At 48.8% G+C, this 24,838-nt stretch overlaps 2 protein-coding genes across 2 annotated transcripts; one reads left to right on the top strand and one right to left on the bottom strand.

Moving 5' to 3' along the window:
* Positions 1-2,620: 2,620 nt before the first annotated feature.
* Positions 2,621-4,297, top strand: LOC311428170 (olfactory receptor 14C36-like; the record flags this gene model as incomplete). The annotated part of the gene is made up of 2 exons (XM_084539714.1): positions 2,621-3,514; positions 4,268-4,297. The coding sequence occupies 2 exons, from the start codon at positions 2,621-2,623 to the stop codon at positions 4,295-4,297; spliced, it is 924 nt and encodes a 307-aa protein (XP_084395840.1).
* Positions 4,298-9,724: 5,427 nt separating this feature from the next.
* Positions 9,725-10,660, bottom strand: LOC311428169 (olfactory receptor 14C36-like; the record flags this gene model as incomplete). Its single annotated transcript, XM_084539713.1, has 1 exon — positions 9,725-10,660. One exon carries the CDS (start codon positions 10,658-10,660, stop codon positions 9,725-9,727), a length of 936 nt encoding a protein of 311 aa, XP_084395839.1.
* Between the last annotated feature and the right edge of the window lie 14,178 nt (positions 10,661-24,838).

Raw genomic sequence — 24,838 nt, 5'->3', positions numbered from 1 at the left:
AGGTAAGAGGGGTCATTTAATGTAGGTGTTACAGTAACACTGATTTAAAACAGTCATGTATTGCCCTTACATTATTTGAACCAGTAATTCTAATCTTTAAACCTAAATGCTCCTCCAACACTCTGAGAGGAATCCACTACTCTAATGCCTGAACTTAAAGTATCCACTGAAGAAAAATGCAGCCCACAGACCCTTTTCCTTACCTTTACTCGCCTGCTTACCCTAATTCCTTCCCTAAACATTAGCATTAAAATGCACTATTTAGCCCTAGAGAAGTTGTTGGCAGGCCTTAAAATACTCTAAACCACAGGGTTTGCCCATACCCTTGAGACAGACCTGATAGCCACAGAAGAACACCAAAGATTCCCGTTTAACCTGTGTTTATCCTCTAACCCAGAATGGTGAGCCCTAGTCCCTAAAGGACTAGAGAGAGGTCAGCCCTACGTCAGGATGTCCTGACCCAGCAGGAGGAATGTGACTGTGAGGTCACTTCTGCCTCTGCACTTGATAGGGCAGCAGCAGGAAAGTGTCAGGAAAGGGACTGGGAGGTCACTTCTGTCTGGAGGTGGCAGGTCAGCCTTGACTTCTCCTTGGGATCTGCACTTTTGGGCTGACATCTGGCAGTGGCCCTGCTAGGCCAGCAGAAGGCTCCTGCCTGGCATGCTGACTGGGGGATCCCCTCTGCCTACACACCCAGGAGGACCCAGGCAGAAAGAAGGCCCCCATATGGGTTGTCCTGTCCCTTCTGCTTGAGTCCATGAGTGGGCAGCAGGAGGCACAAGGCTTGGCTGTGTCTAGCCAAGAAGCTACAAGGCCAGCAGCAGGCCCCTGGCTTGGAAGCTGCTGCTGAGGTGACTTGTGTGTGGTTGGCTGAGAGGCCGCAAGGAGCCTGCTGGGTTGGGATGCCTACTTCAGGAGTGGTTTCCACCCTGGTGGAGCTTCCTTTAGTAGTAGGAAAGAGCAGGAGAGAAAAGACTGCTACAAAGTGCACCTTAGAAATATTGCACTGGCCATGTCATGGAAGAAATGTCCAGGGGAACAACTGGTCTTCCTGCTAGAGACTGAGGCAAAGAAGGCATTAAGGACCTCAGCCTTTACCTTATCTAGATCATCACCAGATTTCCACCACATCTAATAAAGAATGATGATTCTCCTTAATCCTCCTTTATTTACAGTATTTATATAACCCCTGTTTATTGTCTTTGACAGTCATAGCCAGATTGAGCACCAGCTGGGTTTTGGCCCTTCTAACTTTGACCTGCACAGCCCTGTAACATTCAGGACACAGCTCCAGACAAACTGACAGCATGCATGAGAATGAAGAACAGAAAAAGTAGAATCCGGCAGCCTTTCACCCACTGTTTTTCTGTGACTCTGTGTTGCAGTTCCATTCAACTGGTTACTCCTGTATTATCCAAACTTTCCTGAAGTCCTGATGCTACTATCCTGTCAGAGATAGCACAATCACATGAACGTTGAACCTTCTGCCTGCAGCCATGAATGGCTGACAGGATAGAGCATCAGTGTCAAGGAACCCTGAGAAAATGCAGGATTTTGCCTATAGAAATCTCTCATCATTTACAAGGAGATGAGCCTCGTCCTTCACCAGAAGAATAGGAACCCCACACATCAGTGCAGCCTGGGACGCTGCTGAGTGAGCAGTGCCCAGGAAGAGGAGGGCCTGGACACCACGAGGGATGCCATACGAGCAGTGGTGCCTGCTCACCAGGAACCAGGCCAGCTATCCACAGAGTTGCCTTACGAGGAGCATGGCCACCAAGAAGATCTGAGTTATCCGAATCAGCTCAGATCCAGTGTGGCACCACAGAGAACAGTGTTTGCAGACCTCAGGAAAAGAGGTACAGGTCTAGGAGACCCTAGAACAGCCTGGTGTGGAGAGGATAAAGGGCTATGGCAAGGCTCAAAGTCCCAGCAGGACCCAGGTCTTTGTGTCCATGCCTACGGCTGTTGTCTCTGTCACTGAGGTCTTTGAGGAGACAGCTGATCATTAAAACACCAGGGCCTCATTGCCTCCTCGCCCCCACCAATGAACCAGGCAGGGGTTGTACCATTCTCCTGCACTTGGCAATGCACATCCCCATCTCCTACTGCCCCACAAAGAACCCTGAGCAATGTGTCAAGGAAAGGATCTTCCCTCCTTGAGTAGGGAGTCAAGGCCTGGCGCTTGTGCTTGGTGACACACATCCAGTTTCCCTACACATCACTGTCACCTTCACATTGCCTTTGTCTCCTTGTCCTCACTGCCTCCAGGGTTCTGCTCTAACGAGCTCCAAGGGAGGCTGTGTCAGTGCTGGCCCTCAGGGGGACACTGCAGGAAACTTGCCTCTGACTTGGACTTCTGGAGAGATGTCTTCAATTGTCTCTGAGGGCCTGAGGTTCGTGGGCTCATCAGCAAAGCCCCCAGAGGAGTGATTGCAGTGCCTTGGGCTGGTGCTGTGCTGCTGAGCTGGCCTGGGCTCGTGGGACAGAGAGAGCTCGTGGCAAGAGGGCCATGGTGCAGAGAGAGAGCTGTGCCCAGGAGCAGCTCCTTTGCACAGCACAGAGCAGCTCCTCTGCACAGCTTCCCTCCTTGGGAGAACCCTATGGTCAGAACCACCAAATGCCCAACATCAGCTCTGTGAGTGAGTTCCTCCTGCTGGCATTCGCAGACACACGCGAGCTGCAGCTCCTGCACTTCGCGCTCTTCCTGGGCATCTACCTGGCTGCCCTCCTGGGCAACGGCCTCATCCTCAGCGCCGTAGCCTGCGACCACCGCCTCCACACCCCCATGTACTTCTTCCTGCTCAACCTCGCCCTCCTGGACCTGGGCTGCATCTCCACCACTCTGCCCAAAGCCATGGCCAATGCCCTCTGGGACACAAGGGCCATATCCTATCAAGGATGTGCTGCCCAACTCTTTTTCATTGCTTTCTTGTTTGTAGCAGAGTATTCCCTTCTCACCATCATGGCCTACGACCGCTACGTTGCCATCTGCAAGCCCCTGCACTACGGGAGCATCCTGGGCAGCAGAGCTTGTGCCCAGATGGCAGCAGCTGCCTGGGGCAGTGGCTTTCTCACTGCTGTCCTGCACACGGCCAACACATTTTCCCTGCCCCTCTGCAAAGGCAATGCTTTGGACCAGTTCTTCTGTGAAATCCCCCACATCCTCAAGCTCTCCTGCTCAGATGCCTACCTCAGGGAAGTCGGGGCACTTGTGTTTACTGTTTCTTTATTCTTTGGTTGTTTTGTTTTCATTGTAGTGTCCTATTTACAGATCTTCATGACTGTGCTGAGGATGCCCTCTGAGCAGAGCAAGCACAAGGCCTTTTCCACGTGCCTCCCTCACCTGGCTGTGGTTTCCCTGTTTGTCAGCACTGCCATATTTGCCTACCTGAAGCCCGCTTCCATCTCTTCCCCATCTCTGGACTTGGTGGTGTCACTTATGTACTCAGTGGTCCCTCCAGCAGTGAACCCCCTCATCTACAGCATGAGGAACCAGGAGCTCAAAGTTGCAGTGAGGAAAATGCTTCTATATGTGCTTCTTAAGCATCAGTGTTGTTAATACTATTGTGATTTGTATCATATAATTTTCATATTTAGTAGTATTATCATATTGTAATCATTAATAATAATCCTCTGAGGACTACCATTGTATTTGAGAAACGGACATGACAGATTTTCATATTATTTTTCTTTTTTATTTTTTAAATAATTTTTAATATTGATTTAATTTATTTAGTAATTTACTTACTTTGAATACATCTTCTAATCAACCAATTGAACTAGGCTTCCTCTGTAGGTATAGTCAATCAAGAAAAGAGCATAACTTCACTGGTCTCAGCTGCCATCTCTTGCCATCTCCTCTGGAGCTGGGGGAGCAGCCCCAGCACGCAGGAGGGGCTCAGTGCCAAGAGTCCAGCTGACACATGCAGGAGCAGCCCCGGTGGCCCTTGGGGCTGCCCCTCACTGCCCACTGGGCTCTGCCTCTCTGCTGCCTTTGGGTCAGGGCTGCTGCTTCCCTGGAGCCATGAGCATGGCCAGCAACAGGATGTGGCCTTTTCACTGCTGATCTCTTTTGGTCTCCACATTGTTCTCTTGTGCTCTTGTACGTTGGTTAGCCGTCATATCTCATGCACCTTGGTGACTTTCCTGATGTCCCTAGAGTGGCATCTCCTCCACATCATTGTACACCTCTTCTAAAGCTGGTGTCAGAAATACACCCTAGGTGATCCTCCCTGGACAGCCCTCTTGTTTTTCTGGGCTTCAGGATGGATCAGATTCCTATAGTGATCGCTGAAGGACAAAGGGCTGGACTGGGATCTGACTTCTTGTTAGCACACGGCCCAGAAAACAATACTTGGCCTTTCAGTGCCCTGGTAGTGTCCTGCATTTGCTCGGTCTGATGGCAAATGGCATTCTGGAGAGGAATATGGAGCTGTTCTATGGCACAGGCACTGTGTGCTGGGGATCTCCCAGGCAAGAGAACAGGGCTCCTGCAGCTTCACGGACCTCCATCAATGAGCTGGGGCTGGCCCCAGTGCGGGGGTTGCTGGGGAGGCCCAGAGCTGCCCTTGGGCCAGCAGCTGCAGTGCCTTGCGAGGGGCTGGGGCTGTGGGGCTCTGTTCTGCCTCAGCCATTTGAAGCATGCTGTACTTGAGTTTATCAGTCTGAGTTTGCTAAAGATGACCCAGGAAGGTCATCAACAGATGTTCAAGTGTCTAGTTTAAGTAAGGGAGAGTATCTCAGCTTTCCAATGGCTATTTCAAATCCAGGTCAGTCCAAGGAACCCACTGAAGAAGAGGTTTGTCTTTGAAGGGGTTTTCTGTGCTGGACTGGGCTGCAGTTGCAGGGACAAAGTTCACTGCTGGCAGTGGAGGTGCCCTGGGAACTCCACCATGCTCCACCTGATTTTCCCAAAGAGCTCCGGCCTCCTGCAGATCTTTTCTGACATCTGCCAGTCCAAGGAAGTGCCTCAAACACAACGGGGCCACTGGAGGTTTTCCCTGGTTGCTTACGGTCAGACAGCTGAATGTCCCCTTTCCCAGCTGCCTGTCTGGACCTTTGCATTTCCCATGGTTCTCCTGGTTTGCCCTCTCTTTTCTCTTCAGTCATTCAGATCACTCTCACCAACCCAGTTGATTCTTTGAGTTTCAGTGAGTTCAAGCTCACCCATCTATCAGCAGTCTTTCTAATGCTTTCCTTAGTAAGACATGCATCATTTATCATTGAATTAGTATGATATGGATTAATATTAACACAATTATCTGAAATTTCCTATTACTCACTGAAAAATACATCATGTAGAGTCATCCTTTTGGGAAGGTAAACATCACTGGAGGCAACAAAATTAGGAACTTGAGTTTTGTTTTTTTTTTGAAAATTGCAGCATGATTTCCTGTTTTTTGTTTTGAAATAGGAAAACCCCTGTTCTTCCCACCTAAGCAGGGCTTCAAAGGAGAAACCCTAGACCAATATATCCAGGAGAATGATGCTCTAAACTGAAACAGCCTTTGAAATGAGGAAAGATTTTTATTAGATGCTCTTAGAAATCTTCCCCCTTAACTAGAAAATGAAAGCTCTCCAATTAGCTGAACAAGTCTTGAATACTTGAAGAAAGTGGTAGGAGAGATATGGCTCCTTAGGACTTTCTGTGTTTTAATGAGTTCCATGGTGTATTTTGGTGCTGAGGCTATGAAGCTCGGGTACTTAGAAGAAAGTGATGTAACCGCTTGACCAAGTAAAGTCAGAAGGAAAAGTAGAAGTGACTTGGAGTATGAATGGGCCCCACTGAGGGCTGTTACTAACAAAGCCTCCCCAGGGCATTATTAGGGCAGATAATTGGAGGCCATGGTTACAGACAGGCAAAGCACTGTGCTGAGAAAAGTCTTTGTTGGTTTTGGTGATGCAGAAGGGCCAAGGGTTAGCCCCAGCCACTGGGAGGAGAGATTCTGCACCCCCACGTATGGCTCAGGACTTTTCTTGGGGGTCTGAGGGATGTGGTGGGCAGTGTGAGGCCATGAGAAGAACACTGGTATGACACCACCCTGCCTCTCCATATCATCTATCATATCATTTTTATCATTACTAGTGTTATCATAAGTTTGTCATTAATAGTAATCCTAACAGAAATCAAAGAGTATTTGGGAAAATGATACAACATTTCTTAAATTATATTTCTTTGTTAGTATTTGAAAAATATTTCATTTTGGTTTTAATAATCTCATTCTTAGCATTCTGAATATTACATCTTGTGTAAGGTTTGACCACATCATCTAATGTACATACAGAACCAGTCTTCCTTGGTAGAGAAAGACAACAAAGATGTCAGTGGAATTTCATTGGTCTCAGTATCCTTCTCTTCCCATCTCTTCTGGAGCTGGGGAAAGAGCCCCAGCATCCGGGAGGGGCTCAGGTCCAGGAGCCCAGCTGACATGGTTAGGAGCAGTGTATTTGGATTAGACCTTGTGGATGTAGGTGACAGTCCTGTCTTCTCTATAGCCGGGCCGGCACAAAGCCTTTTCCACGTGCCTCCCTCACCTGGCCATGGTGTCCGTCTTCCTCAGGCCTATCATGGTTGCCTGCCTGAAGCCCCCCTCCATTTCCTCCCCATCCCTGGATCTGGTGGTGGCAGTTCTGTACCCAGTGGTGCCTCCAGCAGAGCACATCCTCATCTGTAGCATGAGGATCCAGGAGCTCAAGGATTCCTTGTGGAAATTGATGACTAGATGTGTCTTGGATGCAAGAAATGTCTGATCTGCTTCTGCACGCGACTTGCAATGTCAATAATTGGAGGAAGAGCCAGTATACCTGTTTGTGTTTCTTTTTTTTTTTTTTTTTCTGTGTTTTTTGTTTGTTTGTTTGTTTTTGGTGTGGTTGTGTTTGTGCATATTCTTATTACATTAATTCAGCTAATGAACACCCATTAAAATGAAATGGATGTACCTGTTGAATATAGCTCATAGACTCTGTACATGTGAAGCCATGCTCTCTGTGAATTTAACCTTAAGGAAGTTAAGATTTAACTGCCTTTTTTTGTCTGACATCCTTCCTCTGAGACCTGTTCTGGCCCTGCAGGGGCAGTGCCCGTGTGCAGGGGTGCAGAGGAAAAGAGTCCCATCCCAGCAGCACGGCCAGGGAGCACCAGCACTTGGGGCATGCAGAGCTGCTCTCTTGCCACTGCTGCCCTGTCCTGCTGAGCCCTGCTGGTGGGATCAGGCCCAGCTGCTCCTCTCACTTGGTGCCAGTGCTGCTGTGGGGCTGTGCTGGGACTGAAGGCAGGGACAGGCGGTGGGCACGGCAGTGGCACAGCTGACCTCCACTGCAGCACTTCCCTCCTAAGGGGGGATCTCCTCCAAGGTGGACTGACCAGAGCTCCTGTGCTCAGTCTGGTGTGAGCAGGCAGAGGACAGGGGTTGTCATGTCAGAGGTGTCAGCTTTTGCCTGAAGTCATCCTTTAGGACTGCTTTCAGTTTTCGACACAGAGGGGGCCACTGCCTCCAAGACGCTTGGGGCAAACTGAACCATGCATGAGGGTTTGGAAAAAGATAGCCTGGGTGCACAGAAGCCATTCTGTATCCAGAAGTTGGAGGCAGGAAAAAAAATTTTGGGATGGTACAAGAACTGCTGGGCATATTGTGCAGGGTTCACCTACAGCCTTTGGGATATTTTCCATCCTTACTTAGGTGCCATATCAGTCTCAAAAAAGAAGTAGCCAACGGATATGAGACAGATACTCTGAGATCATGAAAGCCATCAGAAAGCTGCCCCTATGAAGATGACTGATATGGGGAAGTCAGGAGAAGCCTGGCCAGAGAGATATCAGATTTGCAGGAGGAAAGAGGAGCTTGGCCAGCAGAAATGAATGATTTCTTTGAGGTTAGAACATTCAGGCAATGTTGATTTTGCTGTAACACTGACTTAAAATAGTCATATAAAGCCCTTGCACTATTTTAATCACTGACATTAATCCCCAAACCTAAATGCTACTCCACACCCTGACAGGAATCCACTGTTCTTATGCCTGACCTCAAAGTATCCCTTCAAGCCAAAACACAGCCTATAGTCGCTTCCCTTTATCTTTAGTCTCTTGCTCACCCTGATCTGATCAGCTTGTGGGCCACAAGAAGGTTGGGAATGCTGTGATGAGCTCAGCTCAGCCTCAGCATCTCCTGCCCTAGCAGCAGGAATGTGACTGTGGCAGGGACTGTGAGGTCACTTCTGTCTCTGCACTTGATAGGGCAGCAGCAGGAACGTGTCACGCAAAGGGACTGTGAGGTCACTTGTGTCTGGAGGTGGCAGGTCACCCTTGACTTCTCCCTGGGAGCTGCACTTTTGGGCTGACATCTGGCAGTGGCCCTGCTAGGCCAGCAGAAGGCACCTGCTTGGCATGCTGACTGTTGGCATTGCTTCCTTACAACACCGTGCAGGTGTGTGGAGGTGTCAAAATGAAGTTCTTCTAGTAGCATCACAGTACCCACCACATCCCACAGACCCCAAGACTAGCCCTGAGCCAGACATGGGTGTGCAGGGTCTCCTCTGCCAGTGGCTGTGGTCAGGCCTTGGCCCTTCTGCTTCACTAAAACCAACCAAGATTTTTCTCAGCACAGTGCTTTGCCTATCTGTAACCATGGCCTCCAATTATCGGCCCTAACAAGGCCCTGGGGAGGCTTTGTTAGTAACAGCCCTCAGTGGGGCCCATTAATACTCCAAGTCACTTCAACTTTTCTTTCTGACTTTAGCTTCTCAAGTGGTTACATCACTCTCCTCTCAGTACCTGAGCTGAGTACAGGGGGACAATCACTTTCTTAGCCCTGCTGGCCACACTGCTTCTTATACAAGCCAGGATGCTGTTGGCCTTCTTGGCCACCTGAGCACACTGCTGGCCCATATTCAGTCGACTATCAACCAGTACTCCCAGGTCCTTCTCTGCCAGGCAGCTCTACAACCACTCTTCTCCCAGCCTGTAGCTCTGCTTGGGGTTGTTGAGCCCCAGGTGAAGAACCCGGCACTCTGACCCCAGAAAACAGAAAAGCAGGGAGCAACCTCTTGGCTGTATTCCGGGCAGCAGCTTTGGAGAGATGTCCAGGCTTCTGGGTTTGCCCTGAGGAAGACCCTCCTGTTACTGTTGTGCTTGCAGAGAGGCAGCTGTGACCCAGGGTTGCACAGTGCCTGCTGCTGCCTGCAGTCACAGGGATGCCACTGCAGAGGGAACAGGACTGTCACCAAGGCCTATGAGATCTGACTGCTTATCCGAATAAAAGAGCACAGGAGAACACACTGAAAGCCAAAAGAGAGCAGCAGTGACAAGGCCACGTCCTGCTGCTGGCCATGGCCATGGCTCCAGAGAAGCAACAGCCCCCACCCAAACTCCATGTAGCAGCTGGGCTCTTGGCCCTGAGCCCCTCCTGTGTGCTGGGGCTTCTACCCCAGCTCCAGAGAGGATGGGAAGAGATGGCAGCTGATAAAATGTAGTTCTGATGTTTTTGTTTTGTTTTCTTTTGTTTTTGTTTTTTATTTATTATGTTTCTCTACATAACCTGCTTCTTTCAATAATTAGATGACTGGGTCACTATAAATGAAAAAATAGAAATAAGAAAATCAGGTAGCAGGTTAAGGATAACATAATTTAAATCAAAAGAAAAATAATGTAGAAAATATTTATAGAGAAATATAGTAACAAAAATTTTCTTCACAGTTCCTGAAATAATCAGGGAACTCACAAACATTATTGATTGCAAAGAAGCATGTATCCAAAGAGTTTCCTTACTGCATCCTTGAACTCCTGGTTCCTCATGCTGTAGATGAGGGGGTTCACTGATGAAGGAACAACTGAGTAGAGAACTGACACAATAAGATCCATGGATGGGGAAGAGAGGGAGGGGGGCTTCAGATAGGCAAACATGACAGTGCTGATAAAGAGGGAGACCACAGCCAGGTGAGGGAGGCACATGGAAAAGGCTTTGTGTCGGCCCTGCTCAGAGGGAATCCTCAGCACTACCCTGAAGATCTGCACGTAGGATAACATGATGAAAACAAAGCAAAGAAAGGCTAAAGAAACACTAAACACAAGTGCCCAAACTTCCCTGAGAGAGGAATCTGAGCAGGAGAGCTTGAGGATGTGGGGGATTTCACAGAAGAACTGCTCCACAACATTGCCTTGGCAGAGGGGCAAGGAAAATGTGTTGGCCGTGTGCAGGACAGCATTGAGAAAGCCACTGCCCCAGGCAGCTGCTGCCATCTGGGCACAAGCTCTGCTGCCCACGAGGCTCCTGTAGTGCAGGGGCTTGCAGATGGCAACGTAGCGGTCATACGACATGACAGTGAGAAGGTAATATTCTGCTACAACCAAGAAAGCAAAGAGAAAGAGTTGGGCAGCACAGCCTTGGTAAGAGATGGCCCTGGTGTCCCAGAGGGCATTGGCCATGGCTTTGGGCAGAGTGGTGGAGATGCAGCCCACGTCGAGGAGGGCGAGGTTGAGGAGGAAGAAGTACATGGGGGTGTGGAGGCGGTGGTGGCAGGCTACGGCGCTGAGGATGAGGCCGTTGCCCAGGAGGGCAGCCAGGTAGATGCCCAGGAAGAGTGTGAAGTGCAGGAGCTGCAGCTCGCGCGTGTCTGCAAATGCCAGCAGGAGGAACTCACTCACTGAGCTGACGTTGGGCATTTTCTGACATTGAAGAGTTGTCTCTAGAGAAGCAGAAGGCAGAAAAAGTTTAGAAGACAATTCTCTGAGGAAAACCTACTGCAAGCCTTAGAGCACTCTCATCTGAAGCCTCTCTTTGCAAAAGGAGCTTTCTGCAGCTCCATCGCTTGAGTCCCAGCTGATGCTGGGTGAGACTGGCACTGCAAGCATGGATTGCTGGGGCCTTTAGAAGTGTCCTTCCTTCTCTGAAGCAGTCAGAAAGTAGGAACAAGGGGGAAACTCAAGTTCAGTCCACTTACGGGATCCATGAACTTTGCAGGGTTGTTGCAAAGAACACCTCCAACCACACTGTAGAGCGAGTCAGATTTTTTTATGCTTAGTAGAACAATCACACTCTTGCGTTTCTAAAGAAGTGGAGACAGCTTAAAGCAAAGAAGCTCCAACCCCAGTGCAGATGGACAGAATCCTCACCTTATCCCCAAGTGCATGAGCAGGATCTCAGCTTTTCCCTCTTCGCAAAGGCTGCAGAGGCCTCACTCCAGCTGCCTACAGACAGCCATCCAGCAGCACAGACATGGTTTTAGTACAGAGGGGTCTTCTCCTTGAGGTACCTGGATAACACAAGGATGCCACGAGAGAGCTGCATCCTGCGGGAAAGAAGCATGCAGCCTAGCACAATGCCCCATGGACAGAGCTGGATATTCAAAATCTGGGGTGTCCCAATACCCAATCTGCATCCCCTGCAGTGTCTGGAGGAGACTTGGACACCCAACTCTTCGCTAAAAAGGGCAGCTGGGTTATGACACTCCAAGGGGCTTCTGCCAGACTTTCTCACCTCACACTGCAACCCAGCAGGACTCTCAAAGCCTACTGCATTGCCCACTGCCCTCCCAGAAACAAGACCCAGCACAAGACCCTTCCAGGACCTGCAGCTGTATGGCCCTGCAGCCAGGCACTTACCTTGTCAAGGGCTGTGCAGGTTTCTCCTGCAGGCAGCTCTCAGCATCCTCCCACTGCCAAGTGCCTTCAGCCCCTCTCTCATTCCCTCCTCTCTGTGTGCCAGCTGCGGTCAGAGCCCCCAGCCCTGCTGCACTGTGTAGAGGAGCTGCTCCTGGGCACAGCTGTCTCTCTGCAACAGGAACACTTTTGAAATGAGTTTTCTCTGTCCCACGAGCCCAGCCCAGCTCAGCAGCACAGCATCAGCCCAAGGCAGTGCAAAGACCATCCTGGGGGCTTTGCTGATGAGCCCACAAACCTCAGGCACTCAGAGACAATTGAAGACATCTCTCCAGAAGTGCAATTCAGAGGCAAGTTTCCTGCAGTGTCCCCCTGAGGGCCAGCACTGACACAGCCTCCCTTGGAGCTCATTAGAGCAGAACACTGGAGGCAGTGAGGACAAGGAGACAAAGGCAATGTGAAGGTGACACTGATGTATAGGATAATTGGATGTGTGTCACCAAGAACAAGGGCCAGGCCCTGACATCCATCCCATTTTAAGGGGTATCCTTTCCCTTCACACCTTGCTCAGGGCTCTTTTTGGGGCAGTAGGAGATAGGAATGTGCATTGCCAAGTGCAGGAGAATGGTACGACCCCTGCTTGGTTCATGAGTGGCAGCGAGGAGACAATGAGGCCCTGGTGCTTTAACAATCAGCTGTCTCCTCCTAGGCCTCAGTGGCAGAGACAACAGCCATAGCCATGGACACAAAGACCTGAGCCCTGTTGAGACTTTCAGCCTTGCCATAGCCCTTGATCCTCTCCACACCAGGCTGTCCTAGGGACTCCTAGACCTGTATGTCTTTTCCTGCTGGCTGCAGACCCTCTTCTGTGTAGTGCCACACTGGATCTCTGAGGAGTCTGATAACTCAGATCTTCTTGGTGGCCATGCTCCTCGTAAGGAGCTCTGTGGGAAACTGGCCTAGCTGCTGCTGAGCAGGCACCACTGCTCATATGGCATCCCTCGTGGTGCCCAGGCCCTCCTCCTCCTGGGCACTGCTCACTCATCAGGCTCCCATTCTGCCCTGATGTGTGGGGTTCCTCTTCCTCTGTTTCAGGACTGGGCACTTCTCCTTGTAAATGCCAAGAGGTTTCTGTAGGCAAAATCCTGCAGTTTCTCAAGGTTGCCCCACACTGATGCTCCATTCTGTCAGCTTTTCATGTCTACAGGCAGACAGTTCAAACTTTGCATGTTATTGTGCTATCTCTGAGAAGACAGCAGCATCAGGAAAGTTTGGATAATACAGGAATAACCAGTTGAATGGCATTGCAGCACAGAGCCACAGAAGAGAATGGAAAGCTGACAGGTTCCACCTCTTCTGTGTTTCCTTCTCATGCATGCTGTCAGTTTGTCTGGAGCTGTGTCCTGAATGTTATGGGGCTGTGCAGGTGAAAAATAGAAGGGCCAAAGCCCAGCTGGAGCTCAATCTCTCTGTGACTCTCAAAGACAATGAAAAACTGTTTATAAAAATACTATAAATAAAGGAAGATTAAGGAGAACCATCATCCTTTATTAGATATGCGGGAAATCTGGTGAAGACCTCGAGATAACGTAATGGATGAGGTACTTAATGCCTTCTTTGCCTCTGACTAGATCAGCGAGACCAGTTGTTCCACTGGACATTTATTCCTCCTCATGGCCATTGCCAACATTCCTGGGCACACATTTTTGCAAGTTTTTTCTCTCCTGCTCTTTCCTAATATCACAGAATGCTCCATCAGGGTGGAAACCACTCCTGAAGTAGGCATCCCAACCCAGCAGGCTCCTTGCGGCCTCTCAGCCAAGCAAACACAAGTCACCTCAGCAGCAGCTTCCAAGCCAGGGGCCTGCTGCTGGCCTTGCAGCTTCTTGGCTAGACACAGCCAAGCCTTGTGCCTGCTGCTGTGCAGTCATGGACTCAGGCAGAAGGGACAGGACAACCCATATGGGGGGCTTCACACACAGACCCCCCCCCCACACACACACAGAATTTCTAGGTTGGAAGAGACCTCTAGATCATCCAGTCCAACCTTTGACCTCTTTCTGCCTGGGTCCTACTGGGTCTGGAGGCAGAGGGGATCCCACAGTCAGCATGCCAAGCAGGTGGCCAGGCTTCTCCTGTCATCCTCATATTGGTTTTCTTATTGGGATCAGCTTTCTGATGGCTTTCGTGATATCAGAGTATCCGTCTCACTCTGCTGGCTACTCTGTTCTTGAGACAGAAGTAGTATTGTAGTCAGTAGGGAAAAGGACACCCATCTCAGTTCACCACATTGCTCTCATCCCTTGATTTCACCCATGTCTCCTCAACCCTCACCAGCTGTTCCTTGAAACATGAAGCCATGGTCTGATAAGGGGGTTACCTTTGGCACCACAGCACGACCCTTTGAGGGACATTTCTTCCTCCTTGTAGCAAGTGCCAACCTTCCACAGCACTTTGTTGCATTTTTTTTTTCTCTCCTGCTCTTTTCTACAACCAAAGAAAGCTCCATCAGGTTGGAAACCACTCCTGAAGTAGGCATCCCAACCCAGCAGGCTCCTTGCGGCCTCAGCCAACCAGACAAAAGTCACCTCAGCAGCCATGGGACTCCACCTCCAAGTCACCTCCAAGCCATGGGCCTGCTGCTGGCCTTGCAGCTTCTTGGCTAGACACAGTCAAGCCTTGTGCCTGCTGCTGCCCACTCATGGACTCAAGCAGAAGGGACAGGACAACCCATATGGGGGCCTTCTTTCTGTCTGGGTCCTCCTAGGTTTGTAGGCAGAGGGAATCCCCCTGTCAGCATGCCAAGCAGGTGCCTTGTGCTGGCCTAGCAGGGCCACTGCCAGATGTCAGCCCAAAAGTGCAGCTCCCAGGGAGAAGTCAAGGCTGACCTGCCACCTACTTCAAGCAGAAGTGACCTCACCATCCCTTTCTGTGACACATTCCTGGTGCTGCCTTATCAACTTTAAGGGATGAACAGATAAATGGGATGCCGTTGTGGGAATCTATTACAGACCACCCGGCCAGGATGACAATGCCGATGAATTATTCTTTGCAGAACTAAGAGATGCCTTGAGATCAACTCCCTTGTCCTTATGGGAGATTTCAACTTGCCCGACGTCAACTGGGATCACCACACAGCTGACACGAGCAAGTCCAGGAAGTTCATAAAGCACCTAGATGATCTCTTCTTGGTGCAGGTGCTAAGGGAGCCAACTAGGAAAGGTGCCCTCCTTCATCTGTTACTGGAGAACAGAGAGGGTGTTGTGGGAGATGTGGCAATTGGTGCCCGTCTCAGTCATAGTGATCATGAAGTGGTTCAGTTTAGAATTTATGGCAACAGAAGGAAAACTGCCACCAGTACTTCAGCCCTGGATATGGGCAAAGCAGACTTCAGGCTGCTCAGGGAACTAGTCAGCAAGGTCCCCTGGGTAGCTGCTTTTGAAGGCATTGCCGTCCATCAGTGTTTCAGGTCAATCTTTAAGCACTGCCTCCTAAAAGCACAAGATCAGGTTATACCAAAATATCGGAAGGCAGGCAGGCGGGGCAGAAGACTGGCCTGGCTGACCAGGGATCTTCTACTGGAGCTTAGACAGAAAAAGAAATTGTATGGCTGCTGGAAAGAGGGTCAGGTGATGAGGAAGGAATAGAGGGATGCTGTTCATGTTTGTAGGGAGAAAATTTGTGGGTCCAAAGCCCAACTAGAGTTGAAGCTGGCCATGTTTGTGAGAGACAATAAAAAAGGTTTTTTTTTAGATAAGTTAACAGAAAAAGGAGAACCAAAGAAAACATAAGTTCGCAACTTGACGGGGAATGTCTCCTCACAGACAATGATATAGCCAAAGCAGAGACGTTTAATGCCTTCTTCACTGTCCTTGTTTCAGTTAGGACAGAATTAATTTTCCTCCTAGTAGCTGGTAGCATGCTATGTTTTGGCTTAGGAAGAGAAGAGTGCCAATAACACATTGATGTTTAATTGTTGCAGAGCAGTGCTTACACCAAGCCAAGGACATTTCAGCTTCTCACTCTGTCCTGCCAGTGGGCACGTGGAAAAGGCTTTGTGCCAGCCCTGCTCAGAGGGCATCCTCAGCACTGCCCTGAAGATCTGAACATAGGACACCACAATAAAAAGAAAGCAACCAACAACTAAACAAGAGCTAAATGCAATAAATCCAACTTCCCTGAGGTAGGCATCTGAGCAGGAGAGCTTGAGGATGTGGGGGATTTCACAGAAGAACTGCTCCACAGCATTGCCTTGGCAGAGGGACATGGAAAATGTTTTGGCCATGTGCAGGACAGCATTGAGAAAGCCACTGCCCCAGGCAGCTGCTGCCATCTGGGCACAAGCTCTGCTGCCCAGGAGGCTCCCGTAGTGCAGGGGCTTGCAGATGGCAACGTAGCGGTCGTAGGCCATGACGGTGAGAAGGGAATACTCTGCTGTGATAAAGAAGACAAAGAGAAAGACCTGAGCAGCACATCCTCGAAAGGAGATGGCCCTGGTGTCCCAGAGGGCATTGGCCATGGTTTTGGGCAGAGTGGTGGAGATGCAGCCCAGGTCCAGGAGGGCGAGGTTGAGGAGGAAGAAGTACATGGGGGTGTGGTGGTGGTGGTGGCAGGCTACGGCACTGAGGATGAGGCCGTTGCCCAGGAGGGCAGCCAGGTAGATGAGGAAATGCAGGAAGAGCACGAAATGCAGGAGCTGCAGCTCGCGCATGTCTGCGAATGCCAGCAGGAGGAACTCACTCACAGAGCTGCTGTCGGGCATTTGCTTGTTTTGTGTATGTTTTCCTGCTAAAGGAACAGAAATAGAGTGATAATATATCAGGATTATCTGAGAAAAAACATTTCATTTTTTCAGTTAAACCTCTCAAACCATTTGCCAAACTGCATGTAGAGAGTTGGCAGATCCCTTTCCTTCATTGGTTGCTCCTTCATTTGTTCTCTGCTTGTGTCTCCTTGAGCTGCAGGGCAATTGCACTAAGGAGGTTCTCCTGAGAAGAACCTGGGCACTGCTGAGAGCAGAGGAATCCGGGCTCAAAGTGCCAATCTCCTGATTCTCTGAATCATGCAGCTGGCATGGCAGCACTCAGCATTGCGGGACTTCATTCAGGCCACGATAGGCCTCTGTTAGTGCATTCGGTTGCTGCTATACTGACTCAGGTGCACAGCTGTGGTAGGGATTGGCACCAGCTGTCCTTCAGTCCTCATCAACCCCACAACAGTATAATGTCCTCTGTCTCCAAGGCAGCTATGCCAAAAGCCCACCGATACCCTTTTGGGTCCCTGAAATATCTAGCCTCTCCTGAAGCAGTCTCTTCCAAGGATGCACAGAGTCTCTGGGCCAGTGCCAATGGGGTGCTTTTGCCACTCCTTCCCACTTAGACACACTTCAGCCTCCAGTACAGTTCAGTGTTGGGATCCCCCTGTCACTCCAGACATACAAATGGGTTCGACCCTCTGTAGCTTGATGGCATTAGGGTTCACTGTGCAGTGGTGCCCACTAGCTCCTGATACTTCAGTGGGACTGATGCGCAAAGCCATGGAATCCACACAGTCCAATAAACCCGACTGTCCCCTTCCTCCCCCTGGCTGGAGGCACAGCCCCTCTAGTCCTGCTCATAGTATTCAGTACTGTGTCTGCAGGACAGCCCACTGGAAATTGGAGCAGCAGTTCTCTAAGAACCCCTTTTAGTGATTGTTTTTCCTTGCCACTCACATACCCATGCCTCTAGATTTTCCATCCCACTTTCTCATGTCCTCTCCATGGTCACACTGGTAAAACCACAGGGTGACACATAGTGTGTACCCACCATATCTCTTTTCCTGCCCTCTAATTCCAGGGAGGGGCCCTGTTTCTCCCAGCGCCAGAGCAGCATAGGGATAGGGATCGCGTGATTAGTGATGCTCTTATGACTTCTTTCTCTTCGTCCTCCTACTCACATTATGGCCCAGCTTTTCTGAAGCCTGCCTTGTCTTCTGACTAACTGACTTTCACATCCATTGTTTTTTCTTGCATAGAGGAGCAACTGATACAGACAGAGCTTGGTTTTCTGGCTCAGACACAAGGCCCAGAAAAAGAGCTGGAGTTGCTGCAGGGCATTTTGCAGATGCTGTAGTAGCTGCAGGGTCTTTCAGAGAGGTTGGAGTGACTGCAGGGCTTTTCACAGAGGCTGGAGTGGCATTGATTGTGGCTCTGTAAGCACAGGCCATGACCCAGCACAGTGCAGTGGCATGTGTCTCTTTGGAAATGCCAGGGTGATAACACCTCCTTTTCAATCATTTAACCATTTTATTTTTAGGATTCTGCATTTGTTTGGAGTGAAGTTCCAAAATTCTGGAGGTGCTGACTGCTGTAGGTGCCTGCCCAGATCCTCCCTCACTCCCTGCCACTCCAAACTCTCCTGCCACCAGACAGAAATCTGAATGGTATTCTTAAGTAGTCCTGAAACACATTCAGGAGACATAACGATAGGAGCGTGCTGGTTTGACCATCCCAAGGATATTCAAAACTTTGAAGAGCCAGTGTAAATAGCCTGGAGGAGAAGGGTGAGGTGAAAGTGAAAGGGAGAGTGAACAAGTGGGGAAAAATGACCTCCCCTGTGTCCCCCATGGCTTGGTTTCCTGAGGAGATAAGGTCCAGAGTGTAGTTCTTAATAGTTTCTGAGAGATGGCTTCCAAGGTATCATGGTAATGGCAGTGCTGTGTACAAGTACCAGATTAGTCTCAAGACCAGGAATTTTATCCTATCATAAGCCAGTGTTACACAACACATCAAAAGAATAAACTTGACGCAGCCATCAGAAAAGATAAACAGCATGACAGGGGAGACATACAGTAAGTAATGTGCTATGCAACACAATTTTGAAATTTAGCACAACAGATCTGAGCTTAAAAGAAAAAGAGAGAAAGAGAAAAAGAAAGAGAGAAAGAAAGAGAGAAAGAGAGAGAAGGGAAGGAAGGAAGGAAGGAAGGAAGGAAGGAAGGAAGGAAGGAAGGAAGGAAGGAAGGAAGGAAGGAAGGAAGGAAGGAAGGAAGGAAGGAAGGAAGGAAGGAAGGAAGGAAGGAAATCAACTTTGTGATCACCAACTATTAAAATCAACTAATGCTTATAATAGCTTTCTTTTAACATGCTGTGGTCAGATCTGCCATTTGCTCAAAACTTGTGCTCCATGTTGGGCACCAAAAGAGTGTGGTTTGACCCGGGAGGCAGCACAGCACAGCACCACACAGCCATTCCCTCACACACACACCCTGCTACACCCCGAGCAGATGCAGGAGAGAATGAGGAGGGGAAAAAAGATTAAATAAATAAATAAATTTAAGTTTGAAATAAAGATAGTTTAATAGGACAGAAAGGGAAGACAAATAATACGAGCAATGATGATGACGATCATGATGGTGATTGCCTGTCCCACAGTAGTGGTACCCCCTACCCTGGCCAGCCACCCCGTATTGATTGTTCAGCACGACGTCATGTGGTCTGGAACATCCCTTTGGCTTCTTGGGGTCAGCTGTTCTGCTTCTGTCCCCACTAGCTTTGCAGGCACCCCCAGCCCTCCACTGCTGGGCAACAACTAAGCCATCAGTGTCTAATCAGCATTCTTCTCATGCTGAATCCAAAACACAGTTTCATACCAGCTCCTAGGAGGAAAATTACCTTGATCCTAGCCAGCTCCAGGACACCCACAGACTAAGGGCATGATATATCTGTGTGTATATCAACAGAGAAAAGGTGCTGGCGATTAATTGGAAAGTACTGGAGCTGAGCATGATGCAGATGGTATGCAATATGGGCCGGATATTGTCCATGTGTCGGCTGGGATAGACTTAATTTCCTTCCTATTAGAATGCACAGTGCAGTGCTGTTGACGGAAGGAAGACACAGACGCTCAATATGAGTGAACAATGAACTTCAACCTTAATGGATAGCTCAGTCGCCTTTTATCTAGTTAGAACATAATCAACTCATACATATTGCAAAAACTAAGCTCAGGATTGGCTAACATTTCCCGCTCTTTTCAGGTAGTTCCTCCTTCTTTTAGCCACCTTCCCGCCTTAGGGACTTTCCCAATCGCTCAAGGGCATCGTGTCCTTGAGCCTGATTGGCTCTCAGCCAGCTGCGTACGTGCCAGACTCATGTGAGTTGAGTACGGTACTTCACTAGCCCATTGCCTCTTAACTGCCCAACATCCACGTGTCCTATTTCACTTAACCATTCCTCCACAATTCCCCCGTTTTTATTTTGCGCTACAAATACCTTCTCTGTGAGTTGCTCTAGTTTCTTAGTTAGGCAGTTAAAGATTATACGTGCAGCAACTATAATCAATATAATTATAAGTAGAAAGCGAAGTCCCTCTTTAACTAACAAAACCCATCCACCCATGTTCCCAAAAACAGATTTAAGCCAACCTTCAAACCAACTATCTTGTTGTGAATTGATTAACCATGGTCGGAAAGATTAAAGCAACACATTCCTTCCACATCTTCACACCCATGTCCCTGAGCCAGCAATAAGAAATCAATAGCGGCCCTATTTTGCAATACAGCATGTCTTAGACTCTCCATATCTTGTGAAATTTCAGAAAGAACCTGTGTTGTTACATTTGATTGTTTAACAGCCCAACAAGCAAGCTTATTAATGTTAGTCAAAGCGTGTGCAGTTCCCACACCAGGCACCAAAGAAGCAAAGAATCTTTCTGCTGGACCCCACAATTCTACATCATCATTACAGTCAGAACCCAAAGTTTTTAGTTCTCATTTAATTCTTCTGCTCCTTGTCGAGTTCTGCCACGAGTGTAAATCTGGAGTGAAAAGCGTGAGTCGTCCTAGGTAACATGGACCTCCAAAAGCATTGGCTGGTATTCCTTGCCATGCACGGTCCCAACAGATTAAAAACATGCCAGGTGGCAAAGCTTTGGCCTGACTTTGAAGCCAGGTCGAGTTGGTGTCACCTATTCCATATGCCCCAAATGGTACACTAACGTTACCGGTGTTGTTCCATCCGCAGTAATGTCCATTGGTCTCAAATCCAAGGGTCCTCGATGTTATGTTGGTCCAGTGCGTTTTATTTTGTTTCCCTTCATTGAGTACAAAGCATGTTTGTGTCCAGTTACTACTGCTATTCCCTACTACCACAGACCCCAGGAGATCCAGTTCTTGAGGGTCCCATGGCAGTGAGTTATTAAGAGCTTGCAGGGCAGCAACTACTCCATCCGAGACTTTTGCAGAAAGGGATCTACTGAGTAGAGTAATACTGGCAGAATATGGTGCTAACATTTCACTCAGTTCCTCTGGATCCCCTATTGGGACCCCAAACAAGCATGTTCTAAAAGGATCAGATGCAGAAGCGAGAGACAGACAAAATGAGCTCTGTCCAGACGGATTAGCCCAGGTGACCCATATATTCCACTGAGGGTCAATTTTCCCTAAGATGGCATTACCATGTCCAGCCATTATTATAACTGATAACATAATCAAAGTCCCTTGCTTCGTTAATTCAGCCATGGTTGCTGTTATCCTTTTTTGGTGACTTTTCTTCAAGGGCTGGTTTTACATCAGAGGTCAAGTACGTAACACAACCATACAACTTAACCCTAATAACACTACAATTACTGTAAGCACTCAATGGCAACACAATTAATAGTAAGCAACACAACTCAATAGCAACACACCCAAACCCAATCACTTGATGGTGATCAAAGGCTGCTCTTGATAGTCGTCGAGGCGCCACAGCCCACGTCACTGTCAGAATAACTATCAGGAACCTCTTCCTGGTCGTCCTCAGCGCATGCAGACTCCAAAGCTGCTTCAGTCCGCTTTGCAGTGATCCACCGGGCACCCGCTTCCGGCACCACTTCAAAATCTCTGTAACATTTTATAACATTTTTGCAAGTAACCCTTCAACCACATTTATCACAATACTACATGCAATGATGATTGACACCACAGCGAACAAAATCCTCAATCCCTCCTTGATCAATCCCAGTAACCATCTATGCACTGTTTCAAACAAACCAGTGAACCATTGATGGAAAGGATTGATACCATATTGACTCTTTCTCATGTGCTCTTTCAAGAAAGTAATGGATTTGTGAATTGACTCATTACGATCAAAAATTTTTAAACAGTACGTTCCCTTAAGTTTCTCCAAGTGGCTACTTCACACAATGACCCCATACTTGTGAAACATGATTTTGCTTGACCAGTACTAATTTCCTATGATTTCAGCCTGTACTATGGCAATAAATGCGCTCTCACTCACACAGTACACGGCACACTCACACACCCAGAGCACACTTGCACACCCAGAGCACACTCAGAGGACTCTGGCACATCTCACTCTCAATCATACCACAACCTCAATCATACCACAAGAATATAATTTAGAATGATAAGCAAACAAACAAGTATTGCCTCTCATTGTGTTCCTCATGAAGTGACTTGCAACACTTTGTTTTAAAACCTTACCCTTACACAAATACTTTCAACACAAAATACCTGGACATTTAAGAATAACACATACAATTATTAACACTCCAGTTAGTATCCCTTTTGCATTGCAAGGTAAACCTCTTATAAAAAGAATGCCAGAGAGAAGCAGCACAGCCGCCGCTGCTTCCATGGTTCCGTCAGACAGGCTGCTGGGTCCTGATGTCCGTCCCTCTGCTCTGTGCCGACTCGCCACACGGTGAGGGTCGGCTGCCGTTCGATTCCGCGGAACTCCAAGCGCAGCGCTGCACTCTGCTGCGCATGCGCAGCCCCGACCTGTCATTGCACCGCCAGGGGCGGCTTCCCGCGCGTGGGAAACCTGCTGTCTCGTGGCGGTGACTGAGGGGGGGGAGGCTCCCATTGCCCCGTAGCCCCCTGAGGCAGCGTTACCGTTCTCACTGAAGGCGGCAGTGGGCAATCCCCAGCTCCAGCACTTCCCGGCTCTCCCAGTCGCTCTGTAGCGGCAGTAGCGACTCTCTGCTCAGCCTGATGTGTAACTAAGGCGTTAGTGACTGTTCTCCAAGGCTTCAATAATTTTTTAGCAGCCTTATTTTCATTAATAACTTCATCAAACAATTTGTCTCCAAATTTACGCCACTCTGTTTGTTCAAAAACTGTATCAGGATTGATAAAACAACCCTTAGCTACCCCATATGCTAATAATCCTGGTAAATCCTTTTTGCAGTCTATAAGCTGCGTGCTCCGCTTTTCTAAAAAGCATTTGAGCAAATCATACGCCGCTTGTCTCTCCATACCTTTATATACGTCGGTACCGTTGCAGCCTTTGCAAAGACCTCGGCGACGCTTTCCGGCGGGACCCTCTATAGGCTCATCCCGGGTGCGAGGACTCCCTTTCCGAGCTGCGGGTGTGGGGATTCCAGGTTTCTTGTCCATTCACCTTTCAGACCTCGGATGCAGGGATTCAGCAATTTATAATCCTTTTCACCTCCTGAGCTGCGTTGCAGGACCGGTCCTCGTATTCCGTCCAACCGTGGCTCGCAGGTACAATTCCAGCGCAGGTTCAACTCCAGCGAAGTTCCTGTTCCCGTTCAGAAGGTCCCTGTTCCCATTCAGATTTGTCCCTGTTCGGGCGCCATTTGTTGCGAGGACATTTGTTGTCGACGGAAGGAAGACACAGACGCTCAATATGAGTGATCAGTGAACTTTGATTTATTGGATAGCTCAGTCGTCTTTTATCTAATTCAATATAATTAGCTCATACATATTGCAAAAGCTAAGCTCATGATTGGTTAGTGCATTTCTCTATTCTATCAGCTAGTTTCCCACTGAAATAACACAGTTAGTACTTTCCCAGACCACCAACAGATATCATGTCCTTGCACCTGAAACCTCCCTGAAACCTCCCAGATTTTACGTACTTTCTCAGACTCATATGAGCTGCGTTCGATGCTTTGTTAGCTCGCGACCTCCTAGTTGCTCAACATTCACATGACCTACTTCACTTAACCATTCCTCCACAGAGGACAGACCCCTGAGGTACAAGACTCACCACCAGCCTCCACTTGGACATAGAGCCATTGAGCACCACTCTCTGGGTGTGACCTTCAGGCCAACTCCTTACCCACTGAATGGTGCACCCATCAAATGCATATCTCTCTAATTTGGAGACCAGGATGTCATGTGGGACCATGGCAATGGTCTTACAGAAGTCCAAGTAGATGACATCAGTCGGTCTTCCCTTGTTGTCTGATGTGGTCACTCCATTGTAGAAAGCCACCAGATTGGCCAGGCACCATTTACCCTTTGGTGAAGCCATTCTGGTTGTCTCGGATCACCTCTTTGTGCCTTGACACTGATTCCAGGAGGATCTTTTCCATGATCTTTTGAGGCACAGAGCTGAGGCTCACCATTCAGTAGTTCCCTGGGTTATCCTTTCTACCCTTTTTAAAAATGGGAGTGATATTTCCCTTTTTCAAGCCACCAGGGACTTCACACAACTGACAGGAATCTTCAAATATGATGGAGAGAGGCTTGCCAACTGCATCAGCCAGTTCTCTCATGACGACGGGATGCAAGTCATCAGGTGCCATAGACTTGTGCTTGTTGAGTTCCATCAGGTGGTCTCAAACCTGCACTTCATTTACAGTGGGTGGGACTTTGCACCCCCAGCCTCCATCCATGGGTCCAGGGAAATGAAAGACTTGGGAAGCCTGACTGGCAGGGAAGACTGAGGCAAAGATATTGTTGAGTCCCTCAGCCTTCTCCATGTCTGTCATTGCCAGTTCACCCTTCTCATCCATCACAAGGGGTACACTCTCCTTGGCCTTTATTTTCTGAGTGATGTATTTCTAGAATCTCTTCCTATTATTCCTTGCATCTCTTGCCAAGCTGAGGCTTACTCACCCAAATGCCTTCCCTGGACACTAGTATCAAAATGATCTATTTATCCGTCGATTTCTTGGCAGACCTAAATAAAATGCTAAACTACAGAGCTTGTCCATACCCTAACCACAGAAGAACACCAAACATTCCCAAAAAAACTCTGTTTACACTTTCACCCAGAAAAGTGAGTCCTAGTCCCTAAGGGACTAGGGAGATGCAAGCTCTGCCTCAGGATCTCCTGCCCCAGCAGCAGCAATGTGACTGTGACAGGGAATGTGAGGTCACTTCTGTCTCTGCACTTGATAGGGCAGCAGCAGGAACGTGTCGCAGAAAGGGACTGTGAGGTCACTTGTGCCTGGAGGTGGCAGGTCAGCCTTGACTTCTCCCTGGGAGCTGCACTTTTGGGCCGACATC

This window comes from Aythya ferina (genome assembly GCF_964211825.1).
Source record: "Aythya ferina genome assembly, contig: HAP1_SCAFFOLD_29, whole genome shotgun sequence".
Lineage (NCBI taxonomy): Eukaryota > Metazoa > Chordata > Aves > Anseriformes > Anatidae > Aythya > Aythya ferina.
This window is presented reverse-complemented; position numbering and strand designations above follow the sequence as displayed.